We start from the raw sequence: 12,906 nt of genomic DNA, 5'->3' as shown, positions 1-12,906 counted from the left end.
GCCCCACATTTTACTCACTTTATTCCCTGGGCTCCTTAAACGACTATCAGATGATTTAAAAAGTGAGGCTTAGAAAGAGAAAGTTGTCTCTGAACTGTTGCTACCAGACTGCCAGGGAGCCGACCGGAGAAGGGCTACATCCTGCTTTCGTGCTAACAGGATTTGGTGCCAGAGGTTCCCAGCCGCACGTTCCTGTCACTTCTGGCTAATAGCAAGTTCGCAGCCAATTGATAGGAGCATGTTCAAGAATGTAGTCATTGAGGTGATTTGGAAACATGCCTATTACATATCTAAAAACGAACGTTATTCTTTAATCATTACTGGTTTAGCACCCATCTCTGAATGTCCGAGATGTGGTAACGGACAATTCCTCTGGATAAACAAAACAGTATCCAGCTGAAGATGGGACCTGGCTGACCTTGCTCGTTTGCTCCGCTTAACGGTTTCTAGGACATAATATTTCAATCTTACTCATTTGCTTCAAGATAGGAGAGCTATCTAAGTTTTCAGTATAAGAAATATGAGTTGCTTGATAATAAACCGGAATCAGAATCATTGGTCCTCCTTTTAGCCTAAGCAAACGGATTATTTGTAGAAAAATAGGATGGCAGGTTCAAAGCAAGGGCATCCACATTTGTGTCAGTGCAGTTCCTCTGCGCTTCCTCAAGGTGCCATGAGTTTTTAGGAGAATTTTCTTTGTTTTCAGAGCATGAAACTATATAATTTACTCAAGTAAGTGTTTTGGATTTTTTTAATTAGTTTCTAGCCTCTGTTTTTGAAGTTGCTCGTCCTTTTGGCACAGTGGTATATTCACATGGTAACATCAGCATCCTATCATTTTAAAATGGTTTCTTCTTTTTCAGTTGTTATTTTGTACACAGATTCAGTTTCATTATCTACTGCAGTTCCAATGTCTACTCTCTGGTGTGGTCAAGTGTTTAAAAAGACATAAGAGTATATCTTTCATCTGTATTATATACATTTAGAAAATTGGTCTTACAATCAGTTTTCACAAGAAAAAGGTGCTGACTAATTATGTGGTTATTTTTAATTAGCCTACTCAAAAAAAATAAGTTAGAATTTTGTAAAGGAAATTACTTATCAAGAGAATCAATCTCTCTCTCACACACGCACACACAGTGACATTGTCTTTGTGTAATCCTATATATTTTTCTGGCCAAAGTAAAGAATTTCATACTCAGATACACTAGAAGGTAATTTCTTTTTTCATTTAAATAGTTTAATTGGGATACAACCCAAATATCACACAACTCAATAGTTCAGTCATGTCAAGAATTGTAAAATCAGTGCCACAACCAATTTTGGAACATTTTTCTATTTTCTTGTACTCCTTATTATTAGCACCCCATTCCCCCCTAATTCTCCTGCTGTACCCCCAAAGAACCATTAATCCAGTTACTGTCCCTATAGATTCACCCATCCTAAATTTCACATACCCAAAACCCCCAAAATACAAAATATAAGAATCTAAAAAAGCTAAAAACAATAACAAAATAAAATAGAGGAAAACCCCAGTTGGAAAGAAAATAGGATTAGGAAACTTCTAACACTGAAATGGCACTATCTTAATTTCTTGTCTGAACAATGAACTTGCTAGTGCCTTTTCCAATGTACTCCCTGAGAATGACTATATATACACATGTTTAAAAATAACTTCACTGTAGTTATTTGGATTCACCTATGGTTTTCCAGAGTAGTTTCGCAAGTACTTGTGCTTCATTTGATCTGAACAGTAAACTTTTAAGCAAGCGTGGCAAATATAGCAGAAAGGACTATCACGTATTGTTTGGCCCAAAGAAGGGGAATGGCTGCACCTGCGCACTGTCTGTGCACTCGTACCAGAGGAAGCTGCTCTGGGATACAGTGCCATTTAGCTGATATTTACTTTACCTCTGCCATTTCTGTAACATTTGGAGAAACTACAGTGAGCGGTGGTGTATTCAGTGCCTGACTGTAGTTAATGAAATGTTCATTATATTCTGTTGGGAAGCCCATCGCGAATACTGTAAAGAAGTGACTTTTAAATTCATCATTCAGCTATCCAGAGACATAAGTGACACTTACTTGTCCAATTAGCATTTTTAAAAAGCTTTTTCTATGACCTTAGTCATTCAAGCAATAATTGGAGTCTTCTTTTAAAATAAAAGAATAAGTTACTTAAAATTAAAATTTCTGAGCTTACTTGACTAATGAGATATGCCATATTCATCAGAGTAAATTTTACCCCCAATAGTATTTTCACCTATAGTTACGTTTGGCTCTGTTGAATATAAACTATAGTTAATTGTATTATAGAATTCATGATTACTAAGAGCCACTATCTATAGAGTGCCTACTGTGATGAACACTTTATTTGCATTATTATAAAATTACTTACATTTATTAAAATGAAAGCTATCCCTCATACAAAAGAATATCAAGTAGGGGCTTCAAAAACGTAAGGGGAAAGGCCCCCTGATATAGTCTCTATCTGTACAGTGAAGACAAAGATAAAACAAACACACATGAACTCCCCATGAGGATCAGAAGCTTTTACAGTCCCTGCGTTTCTTAATGTTATAGACCATTCCCTCTTCACAAAAAGTACTTTAATTGTTGCCAAACTGTATCTGTGTAGACATGTCTATATGTGTGTGTAAATATTATATACAACAGGATTTTAAAACCTTGTGAACAGATTTGGTTATCACTTAATTCAATTTTCCATGACCTTTTTGAAATGCTCTTATGCATGCATGCAGATATCCTCCTTTTAGAAAAATATGGAAAATTGTCTCTTACACTGAAAATACTGTTTACTTGGTTCTCAAGGTGGGAGGGGGAGCTCTCTACTGGCAGCTTGTACATAGATGCCAAAGATCTCGCCAAACGTTGCCCTCCACAATGTACAGGACAGCTCTGCACAATAGGATTCCCTTGCTATTTTATTTTTTGCCAATTTCTATATTGTCATATGCCCTGGTCTGAAATCTTGTAAAGCTTATTATATTAAGAATTCAAGGTACATGCAATGTTTCTTAATAACAAATGGGTACTACTTTGTAACCTGCCGCAAAACACTGTTAAAGTGTTAACTATGGGAAAGATGTTTTACAACCTGTGTCCCGAACAAATTACCACGGGTCCAGCAGGCGCAATTGTACAGCGATGATAAGTTAATATTATAGTAAAGTCATAGAGAATAAAAGAGATAGAAGAGAAAGTCAAATAAAGGAGTCAGACACATTTCATGGTAGCATGCTCACCTCAGCTCCTCTTCGTGGTACACGTGGAGATGGGACGTGGGAGGGCCAGGGAGCGAGCAGGAGAGAGCAGTTTATGACTAAGCAAGGCTTACCTAGCTTTCGAGGATGTGCAAGTCCCCTAATTACAGGTAAATACTTACATCACAGGAAATACAGGTATAACAGCAATGGGAGGGGGACAATCTAGAGGTCTATGTGCAATAGAAAAGCGAGGGATTGGGGGCACACATGTGACAAGATGGGTGGATTCTAGATTCAGGATGGCAGCCTAACTCTGGATGTCATTGAGCAGGTTTGACCTGCTGTCTGGCTCTCCATGGAAACAATTATCAGTAGGGTGTGAACCCCACCTACAGTAGGCCAGACAGCAGTCTGATGGCTGAATGTCTTCAAGGAAAATATCTCTAAGCATGTGACCTCCCACTTTGGCATTAACCAATGTGCTGGCCTTGGGGTAGAAAAAGCTGGGGTAATTGTGGAACCAAAAATTAATACTTTACTGGCAATTCATTTAGAAATAGCTAACCGACTTACTTGGGCATCTAGTAGTTTATCCTGATCACCATTCCTGCTATTGACTCCTTTCATTGAGCTGTGAAATAAAGTTAAAATAAAAAGTTTTGTTCTTTGTGGAGATCTGAAAACTTGCTCCTTTCCCTGCTAGGCCCTGCGTTACCTTGGCCTTGAGCCCACGGAGGAGCAGCAGCAAGCACTGCGACAGCAGGTGCAAGCAGACTCAAGGGGAACAGTGTCTTTTGGAGGTAACATTGGCTTCACTGCAATGAATCATCTCTGAAACTTGGTCAGAGTTATTGTGACACCTTTGCATAAAGATTGCCTGTTATCTGAGCATGTTAGGAGGAAAATAAGGCCGCCTCTGAAAACCCAGAATTATTGGCCTGGCTGAATCAACAGAAAGGACTCTTAGAATATTTTCCTCTAAAATATAGTTCTATCAAAGTCATTTACATGTGTATACATATATTAAACATTGCTTTAGTATTACATTGCATTTATTATTAACAAAAGAAACAGAACAAAAGATGTTGTTGGTGGTGTTAGTTCCAACTCATAGCAGCCTTATCTAGAATGGACCAACATCTTCCATGGTTCTGCCCATAGCTGCAGCCACTACGTCATTCTCACCACGGTAAGACTGATTCTAGTTCTTTATGCAGGTAATAGGATAGAACATCAGATATTTATGATACTATTCATACTATAGGTAGTGCAGTGTACTACTGAGTTGACTCACTATAGCATTAACCTATAGTCCACTGTTGATAATTTTGATGGTTTCTTAATTGATGTGATAAATAATTCTATATTTTATGTCATTGTGAACATAGCTTTCTTGTTTTCATAGGATAAATTCCCACAAGTGGTTTGGGCTTTAGATATATAGTGATATGTCATTTTACCCATGTATTTTTTCTGCCACTAGTAATATTTGAGTATGATCACTTCATTGTATCCTTGACAAGATTAAATATTAATTATTTTCTTATTTAGTAGATGCAATTAGAATCTTTAAAGCATCTGGATTTCTAGCAAAAAGGAAATTGATCTTTGGTTTTGAAATGATGAAGAAAAGATATTATTACTCCCATAAGCTATTAAAGATCACCCCAAGATTATATAAATAAGAAACAGAAATACATGTATCATCAAAGCCACATTACATGAGGATAGGAAATGCATGAGAAAAGTAAATGAACAGACAGGTACAGCTCGGCTATCTGAAAAGACAGGAGGACTACAGTGGGAAGACCGAGACAGTTTCAAAATTAAAAGCATCCAATATGTTAGATGGCTGGGTTTAAGCAAGGCATTTACAGCAGTGGGATCGTTCGGTATATCTATAAAAAGCAATTTTATAGGCCTCTCCCTGCCCCCTCAAAATCAATCCAGCAGCTACCACTCCCTGGCACCTCCTGGGGAAAAAAGTGTATTATCTTGAGAAATTAAGCTTGAGAGGTTCTAGACCCATGGTTGCCAACAACCAGGTAATTTGGAGGAATGTATCATTAGTCACTACTCACAACACATACCCAGATTGCTCACTGAAATTTTCAGCCATGTGTAACCTGGATGCATGAGAGTAGGATTTTCTCTGAAGGAACCACACAGAAATGTCCACTGGCCACTGATTGTTCTCTAGTGCCGGTGCCAGTTGAAAGGCCAGTTATGGTCAGAAAACTTCCAACCAACTTCTCCAGTGCCTGACTCTTCAATAGGACCTGATAGGCAAGGGTCACCAGGCTGTCGAGTCGGTTCTGTCAGGTCCAACTCCAACATAAACTGTGGCCTACAAAGCTATTGGGAAAACAGAATGAAAAAAGAATGAGAGAGTGAAGAAGCAAGCATGTACTTCAAATTAGCTATAACTTTAGAAGATAAAGAAAAGCTAATGCCTCTAAGAGGAATAAGATGCTGCAAACATACAAGGGGACTTCAAAAAGTGTGGAAAGATGGAACGAGAAGATAATGGCGTTTTTCTATGACCTTTTTAAGCCTTTCCCCAGAAGCAATCAGACAACTAAAAATGGATCCCAGGGGTTTAAAAGTAAAAAATACTGGACAGTGTTCACACTGTACTCCAGAGCTGACCGTTTCCTCGTCCTGCAGCAGGCAGTGCTACATCAAGGTTAAGGGCATGCAATTGTGCAATTGGATCCCTGCTCTGCTTGCTTGTGGAGTCACCCTGGGCAGCTCTAACCAAACACACGGAGCTTCCCGTCCAGCCAGCGGTGGCTAAGAAGAAAGGCCAGCAGTCTCCTTCCACAGGAGCACAGCATTGAAAACGCTCTGGCTCCCCTGGGTTGGGATAGACTCAACAATAGGGTTGGGTTGGTTTACTTGGTATTTTTATTTTAACAAGCCCAGCCCACTGCCTTCAAGTCATTGTGGACTCTCCGCAACCCTATCAGACAGAGCAGACCTGCCCCATCGCTTTCCAAGGCTTTCTAACTGCAGAAGTAGGCTGCCCCATCTTACTCCCACAGAACAGCTGTGTGGATTTGAACCACCAGCCTCCAGTTTGCTCCCGAGCACTTTCACCACTGCACCAAGATTTTAAATAGGCGTTCACCACCATGAGTTGCTGTCACACCAGTATTGCCGCATAGCCATCTCATGTGTCTGAAGCAGAGCTGTGCTCCATCCGGTTTTCAAAGGCCGACTTTTTAAAGTAGATGACCAGGCTTTCTTCAGCAGCTCCTGGGGTATTCTTGGGTTAGCAGTCAAGTATGTTAACCTTTTGAAAATGCATGAATATCAGCCACTGTTATTTTTGCTTCTAAGCTTCAGATACTTCAAGCCATAGTTTTCTAAGTCATACTTATAAGACCCTCATATACTTCAGAAGAAAAGTTACATTAAATAAAAGTTAGAGAGTTAGTATGTCTATGACATGTTTGCTCGACTATTATCTCAACAAATCCTTGAATTTTAGTAAAGTTAACCGAATTAAGTTAAAATGAGTTTATCTCTTTTTATTTGAATTGGAAATCCCATTTAGAGATAATTTATGTAAGTTAAATTTGACTTTTGTTTGACTTAGTATTAGTTTTAACATAGTTTCAACTGCGGTTAAGTGCACTTCTCTTATTGGAGTATTTTCCACCGTAGATTTTGTCCAGGTGGCCAGAAATTTGTTTCACTTGCAGTTGGAGGATGTCAATATTGATGCACATGAAATTTCCAGCGTACTAGGGTCACAGGTAAGAGCAGGCCCTGAGGATCCCTTTGCTTGCCCTTCAATCAGTCTCAAACCTTGGGTGCTATTTATGCAGGCTTCTCTGCAGTACTTAGTTTGGTCGTAAAAATTGACTGATGCTTTTGCTTGTTGACAAGCAGGAGACAACAGAGCAAGTGCTGACAATCCGTGTAATGGCTTTTTTTATATGCACTGCTCACAAGTCCCCTTCCTGGCTAGGCAGACGGCTCACTGAAAGCACCCACAGACCTGGCTGTTTGCTACCTCTCAGTGCAGAGTACCCACTTTCCTCAAATGCGAGCATCTGCCGGGTTAGAGCTAATCCGGTAGCATTTACAGAATGGCAGGCGCCCGTTTTCCTCTGCTTCGCAGCTTGTATGCCAATCGGTCTCGCGTGTCTGCCTGCCCGATGTGGACAACCCTGGCAGTGCTTTCTCCCAGCACACGGCTTTCAAAGCTGCCGCACTTGTTTTTTATGAGGTGGCTCGGGGGGCTGGGTGACTTACAACATGCCCAAGAACTGGGGGATTCAGAGCCCTTGGTCTGAGCATGCACAGTTCCACTAGCAGCTGCAGAGAGATCGTCGTGCTGAGTAATTTACTTCCTTCTTACCAAATGACTGTAGGGCAGATAAGAATGTGCCCACGTTGTGATGCTTTGATAGCAGAAGCAAAATGCTGATGGCACTTTCGCAATATGTTCTACACACCAGTAATTTCCTGTTTGTGGCTTTCGATCAAAATAGTCATCACTTTTAATGTATAAGATTGTCTTTGCTGTATTCTGCTTTGTGAACACACGGATGTCCTCAGCAAGTACCGGATTCTTTTTGATTGTTTGTTTTGGTAAACTAAACTTCACAATAAGAAAATACCTTACCTTACTGTAGTCACTGAAGAACTCAAGCATCTCTCAGAGCGTTTTTATTCCACAAGCCATGCATTCGTGTTTCTCAAAACTCACCGTCATGGAATCAGTGCTGACTCATGGAGGCCCTTGTGGGTTTCCTACACTGTGGCTCTTTATGGGAGTAGAAATCCCAGGGGTTTTCCTTCAGAGCTGCTGGTGGTTTTGAACTGCCAACCGTGTGGATTGCAACGTAAAGCTTAATCAATACACCACCAGGGCTGCATGCATTCATATGTAGGATTCCATTTTAGGTATGAATGCAGAGTTTAATTTTTTTAAAAGTGTTTCACATACAACTTGAAAAACATCATACCGAATGTATATAGAATTATTTTAGGGAAGACTGGGGGACCAGTGCCCCCCCCCCAGAAATGGATGAAAAATGTCTTAATATTTTATAGTATGCCCACTGACCTCAAGTTGCTTCTGACTCATGATGACTCCTAGAGGGTTTACAAGGCTATAAATCTGTCGGGGAACAGAATGCATCCTTTCTCCCTCAAAGCGGCGGGCAGATTTGAACTGCTGACATGGTGGTAAATGCACACTTACCTGACGGCGCCACCAGGGTTCCTTTTGTAATAGAATGCCCCCCCCCCCAGTTCATTTAGTTGAAAACTCAGTAGTATGCCATCTAAAGCCCTATCATTTGATCTGTAATTGACGATGCTGATCGTCTGCATGGGGAAATTCCACTGTGGCTCCCCCGCAGCCATCTCGGCGCCATCAGCCACAAGTCTGGTCTTATCATCATTTTGTTCGTGCTGCTTGTCCCTCCATTCGTGTGTCCCCTTTTTGGCGGCTTAAGGTGGCTGTGTTAGGCAGGGTTCTCTAGAGAAGCAAAACCGTGACACTTAATGATTATTTATATATGTGTGTGTGTGTGTGTGTGTGTATAGATATCTATATATCCCCGAGGGAGTATCCCCCAAAACCAGATTTTTTTCCCCCAAAGCTACGTATGTATATATTTTTACAAAACAACCTTATCACCTTCAAAGTGTTCTCCATTACACTTAATCTCCATTAATACAGAATTGTCAAATCTGCAATTCCATTCTGGGAGAGAGTTTTCAAACTCATCTGTTTGGATGGCTGAAAGCCCCTCCCTCATTGTTTTCTTCACATCTTCCCTGTCAAAGCGCTGCCCTTTCATGTCCCTCTGCATTCCCAGAAACAAAAAGAAGTCACACAGAGGGAGGTCAGGTGAGTAAGGGGTGTGGGGCAAGAGAGACATGCTGTTTTTTGCCAAAAACTGGTGCACTGAGATGGCTTTGTAAGCAGGTGCATTGTTGTGGTGGCAAAACCAGTCCCCTATCTACCGCACATCAAGCGTTTGTTTTTTTCTCATACTGTTGCATAATCTTTTCAAAACCTCTAAATAGAAAGTTTGAATAACAGTCTGAGTTGATGGAACAAACTCCAAACAAGTCAACATTTTTGTCTGTTTGGGAAGTTGATGGACGTCCAGAACAAAGTTTGTCATCAATCGACATTTCACTTTTTTTGAAAAGAGGAAAACACTCACACACTTGAGCTGTTCCCACAGCGCTGTCCTTATAAGCTGTGTCAGCAGCACAGCGGTTTTTGCAGCATCTTTCCCGAACAGAAAACAAAATGTCACAGCCACATGCTGTTTTCTTAAATCGGCCATCACAAAACTGGTTTCACACACACAAAATTCAATGTGACCAGAGAGAACCTTCCCAGGCAACAGCCACTGGATGCACGAACTCAGAGCGAGTTGCTCCCGTTGCTTTTCCTAATGGGAAAAATGCCCAGCCGAGCTATCTATCTATCTATCTATCTATCTATCTATCTATCTATCTATCTATCTATCTATCTATCATTTTCGGGTTTTTCTGGGTGTCCCCTCATAGAAAAGGACAGGTTTTTACAATGAGAAGGAATATAATGACCAGTTAGTCCACACAGCAGTACAGATGGCTCATTTGAACTCACTTTCATGGAACAATTTACATACTGAAGGTTCTCCAACTCTGCTGCCAGTCCACGGTCAAGGAAACAGACAGTGGCATCTGCCCACAGACAAGACAGGGAGAGTTGGCCTGCAGACAGCAGACAGCAAGGTGGGGCAGCCACAGTCTGTAGAGAAGCAGGCCCCGAGGGGTCTTGAGCTCGAGCAATGTACATACCTCGACAAGACCCGCCAGCAATAACATGATCTACCAGCAGCATGGTGAAGCAGGTCTTGAAGGAGCTACAGGATCCACGGGTTGGCTCAGCCCATAGGTAATGCAGCACACAGTGGAGGCAAAGAAGTAGCTCAAGCAGCAGCAAGCTGATCTGATCACCAGGGAGAAAGAGAAAGGGGGGCGGCCTTGGAAAGCCATTTATCTCAGCCTCCTTCAGTCAAGCTTCAGCCTGATTAAACTCTGCCCACATGTTCCTATAGAAGCCTAGTTGGCACAATAAACCGATCAGTGGTTACAGTGTTTACAGTGGTTAAGTTGCCTATAAGTGATTCTGTATGAGGGGATGTCAAAAAGTTTGTGGAAAAAAAATCCCATTTTCTTTTAGTTCCGCTTTGGCAGACTTTTTGAAGCCTCCTGGTAGTTGTACCTAAGTGTAATGTGCACTTAGGACTAGTCTTGTGTGTGCAACTGGTACCTTTCCATCATGTCCCACAGGTAACCACCCCTCAGAATTTCCCCTCATGCACACTTCCACCTCTACCGTGGAACTGCCATCCTAACTTGTGGAAATGGATACATTTCCGGAAGGGCCTGTTATTGACCTTCATAATCAATGGAATTGTCCAGGCTGTGTTCTTTGGTGTCTAGACTCTTTCGTTCATCATGTTGTGTGCTTCTAAAGATTTCTGGAGATGCTTTCTTTTAAGAAGGGTGCATTGTCAAGGTGGTGTAAGTCTGTCTTACTTTTGTGCACTTGACAGGAACTCTAAGGTTTGAAATAATACCACATTTAGTACCAACAAGATAGTAATCATACCATGATTTAAAAATTACCATTGCCAGCTTGCCCACAGAAATGCCAGCCTGGAGCCCACAGTGAGTAGGTCTCTAAGCCTAGCAACAGATGATGTCATCATCATACCATGCTTACCCTGGCAGACCAAATCTCATCCGTGGATTGTGCTAAAGGCATAATCAGAGAGAGATGACAAGTTCCATAAATCCAAGTTTTCACACTTTGAGCTGCTGTTAAATCAATTGAATAGATTGCAACCACCCTTTTAAAACCTAACATGGAGTAGAATAAAAAATACTAAAGTGATTTATCATCCCAAGCTTTCACATTCACATTCTGTTTCTCCCCATGTGGATCAGGAAAGAAGAACAAAAACCTCCTTAGCCACTTCCCTGAAGACTCATCCATACAAAAATCAACTCCAGCTTGCATGACCTTGACTTCGATGTTATGACACGTGTGGATGTGTATATATATATATATATATATACATATATATATATGACTCAGCTGTGCATAAAGGAACTGGAAAATGGGAAGAAAATGATCATTGTAAAAAAGGAATACTTCCTATCAGAAGGGTCAAAATAATGACATTAAAAGAAGAGTCATAATTGAATTGGCATTTGAGCAAACTTTACAGAATAAGTAGAATGTTATCTGCCCAAGAGGTGGACAAGGAGTGGTATGAGTGTTGACAAGCCTATTCCTCACTTATTACTATAAATCATTTTCTATACTTCAGCTCTGTTTTATCTTCCCCATAGGAAGATGGCTGTCATTAGACTCGGATTTCTATTCTTAATTAGACTGTACCTTAGATTAGATTTTACTGGGTAACTGGCTATCAAAGAGATCATGCTGAAAGTAAGAGAAATTGCCATCTCAACTGTTTTTGTTGTTATTGTTCACTTACTTGTACATGAAGTATTAATATTATCGTTTATCCACAGTTTCCTTGCAGAAATCTTTTAAAGCCATGTGACTATTCATTGCATTTTGTGATGTGAAAGCATTAGGTTCTGGTATGCTTGACCTCGGTTCTTGCATCTCATGCTGAAAGAATTCACGAAGCAGAGGCACTTTTTAAAATGCAAGTAACTTTCATGAGGGAAAGGGAAGTTTCAGGTCTCAGTCTCAGAAAGCACCGCTATTTCTGGAGCGCGCACAAGGCCACACGGGGACCACGCAAGAGTTCACGACTGCAGATGTGCACTTCAGGAAAGTGCAGAATCCACGTGGGAAAATGCCTTTCATGAGGAGTCCAGAGCCCAGAGAGTGCACAAATGGAAAAAGAAAGGAAAGTTGAGGATAGAGAGCGTGCGGGCCCTGAGAGGGCCCTTGCATGCTCAGTGTGCACACAAGAGAGATCCTGAGCTCCAGCCTGCAAGAGAGCACCGAGAGAGGAGTGGCCTGCCCTCTGACTGCTGTTTATCCCTGCTCACCCCACTGGCGCGCGTATGTGTGTGTGTGTGTGTGTGTGTGTGTGTGTGTGTGTGTGTGTGTTTGAGGATATTGGCTGATCTTAGTGGCTGAGTTCAGGTGCATGTATGTTGTAATGTCACTGATACTTAGCGTGAGTGGGCCCAGGCGGAACTCTACCTGGGTCTAGGTGACCTGGGTCTGAGCATGCTCAGCTTTGGATTGTCCCCACAGGGATCTAATGTGTGGCTGACTTCATTGCAGCTCCTTTCTTGTGGCATGGCCTGATAATTTTTGTTTAACATAGGTTTGGTGGAGACCACCACCTTTATCTCTAATCTTCCTACTGCCAAATATAAGATATGTAATAAACCTTAACTGGATACATATGAACTATTTTGGCTGACAGGTCCCAGAGCCATAGGTACCATAGAGGTGGATGATTTAGGGAATGGCTCATCGACATACATGACGATTGCCCAACGTCTTTCTAATGTTATGAACCGTCCTGGCATTTGGTTTAAGGAAAATTATTTTGTTGAATTGTAAAACAGCAAAATTTTATTGTTAAAAGAATCATAAAGGTGGCTTATGTACACCTCATAAGCATCTACATTTTGTTAGTAAGAGCAATGCAAA

At 41.1% G+C, this 12,906-nt stretch overlaps 1 protein-coding gene across 12 annotated transcripts in view; it reads left to right on the top strand.

Annotated features, from left to right (window-relative positions):
- STXBP4 (syntaxin binding protein 4) overlaps positions 1-12,906 on the top strand; it is a 178,566-nt gene that overhangs the window by 41,854 nt on the left and 123,806 nt on the right. For all 12 annotated transcript variants that reach the window (XM_075561576.1, XM_075561573.1, XM_075561570.1 and 9 more), the window contains 2 exons: positions 3,931-4,027; positions 6,897-6,988. In XM_075561576.1, the coding sequence (XP_075417691.1) occupies positions 3,931-4,027; positions 6,897-6,988 (189 nt within the window). The remainder of the gene's footprint in view (positions 1-3,930; positions 4,028-6,896; positions 6,989-12,906) is intronic.

This window comes from Tenrec ecaudatus, chromosome 10 (genome assembly GCF_050624435.1).
Source record: "Tenrec ecaudatus isolate mTenEca1 chromosome 10, mTenEca1.hap1, whole genome shotgun sequence".
NCBI classification, from domain to species: domain Eukaryota; kingdom Metazoa; phylum Chordata; class Mammalia; order Afrosoricida; family Tenrecidae; genus Tenrec; species Tenrec ecaudatus.
Note: the sequence above shows the minus strand (reverse complement) of the source record. Positions and strands in the feature narration are given on the sequence as shown.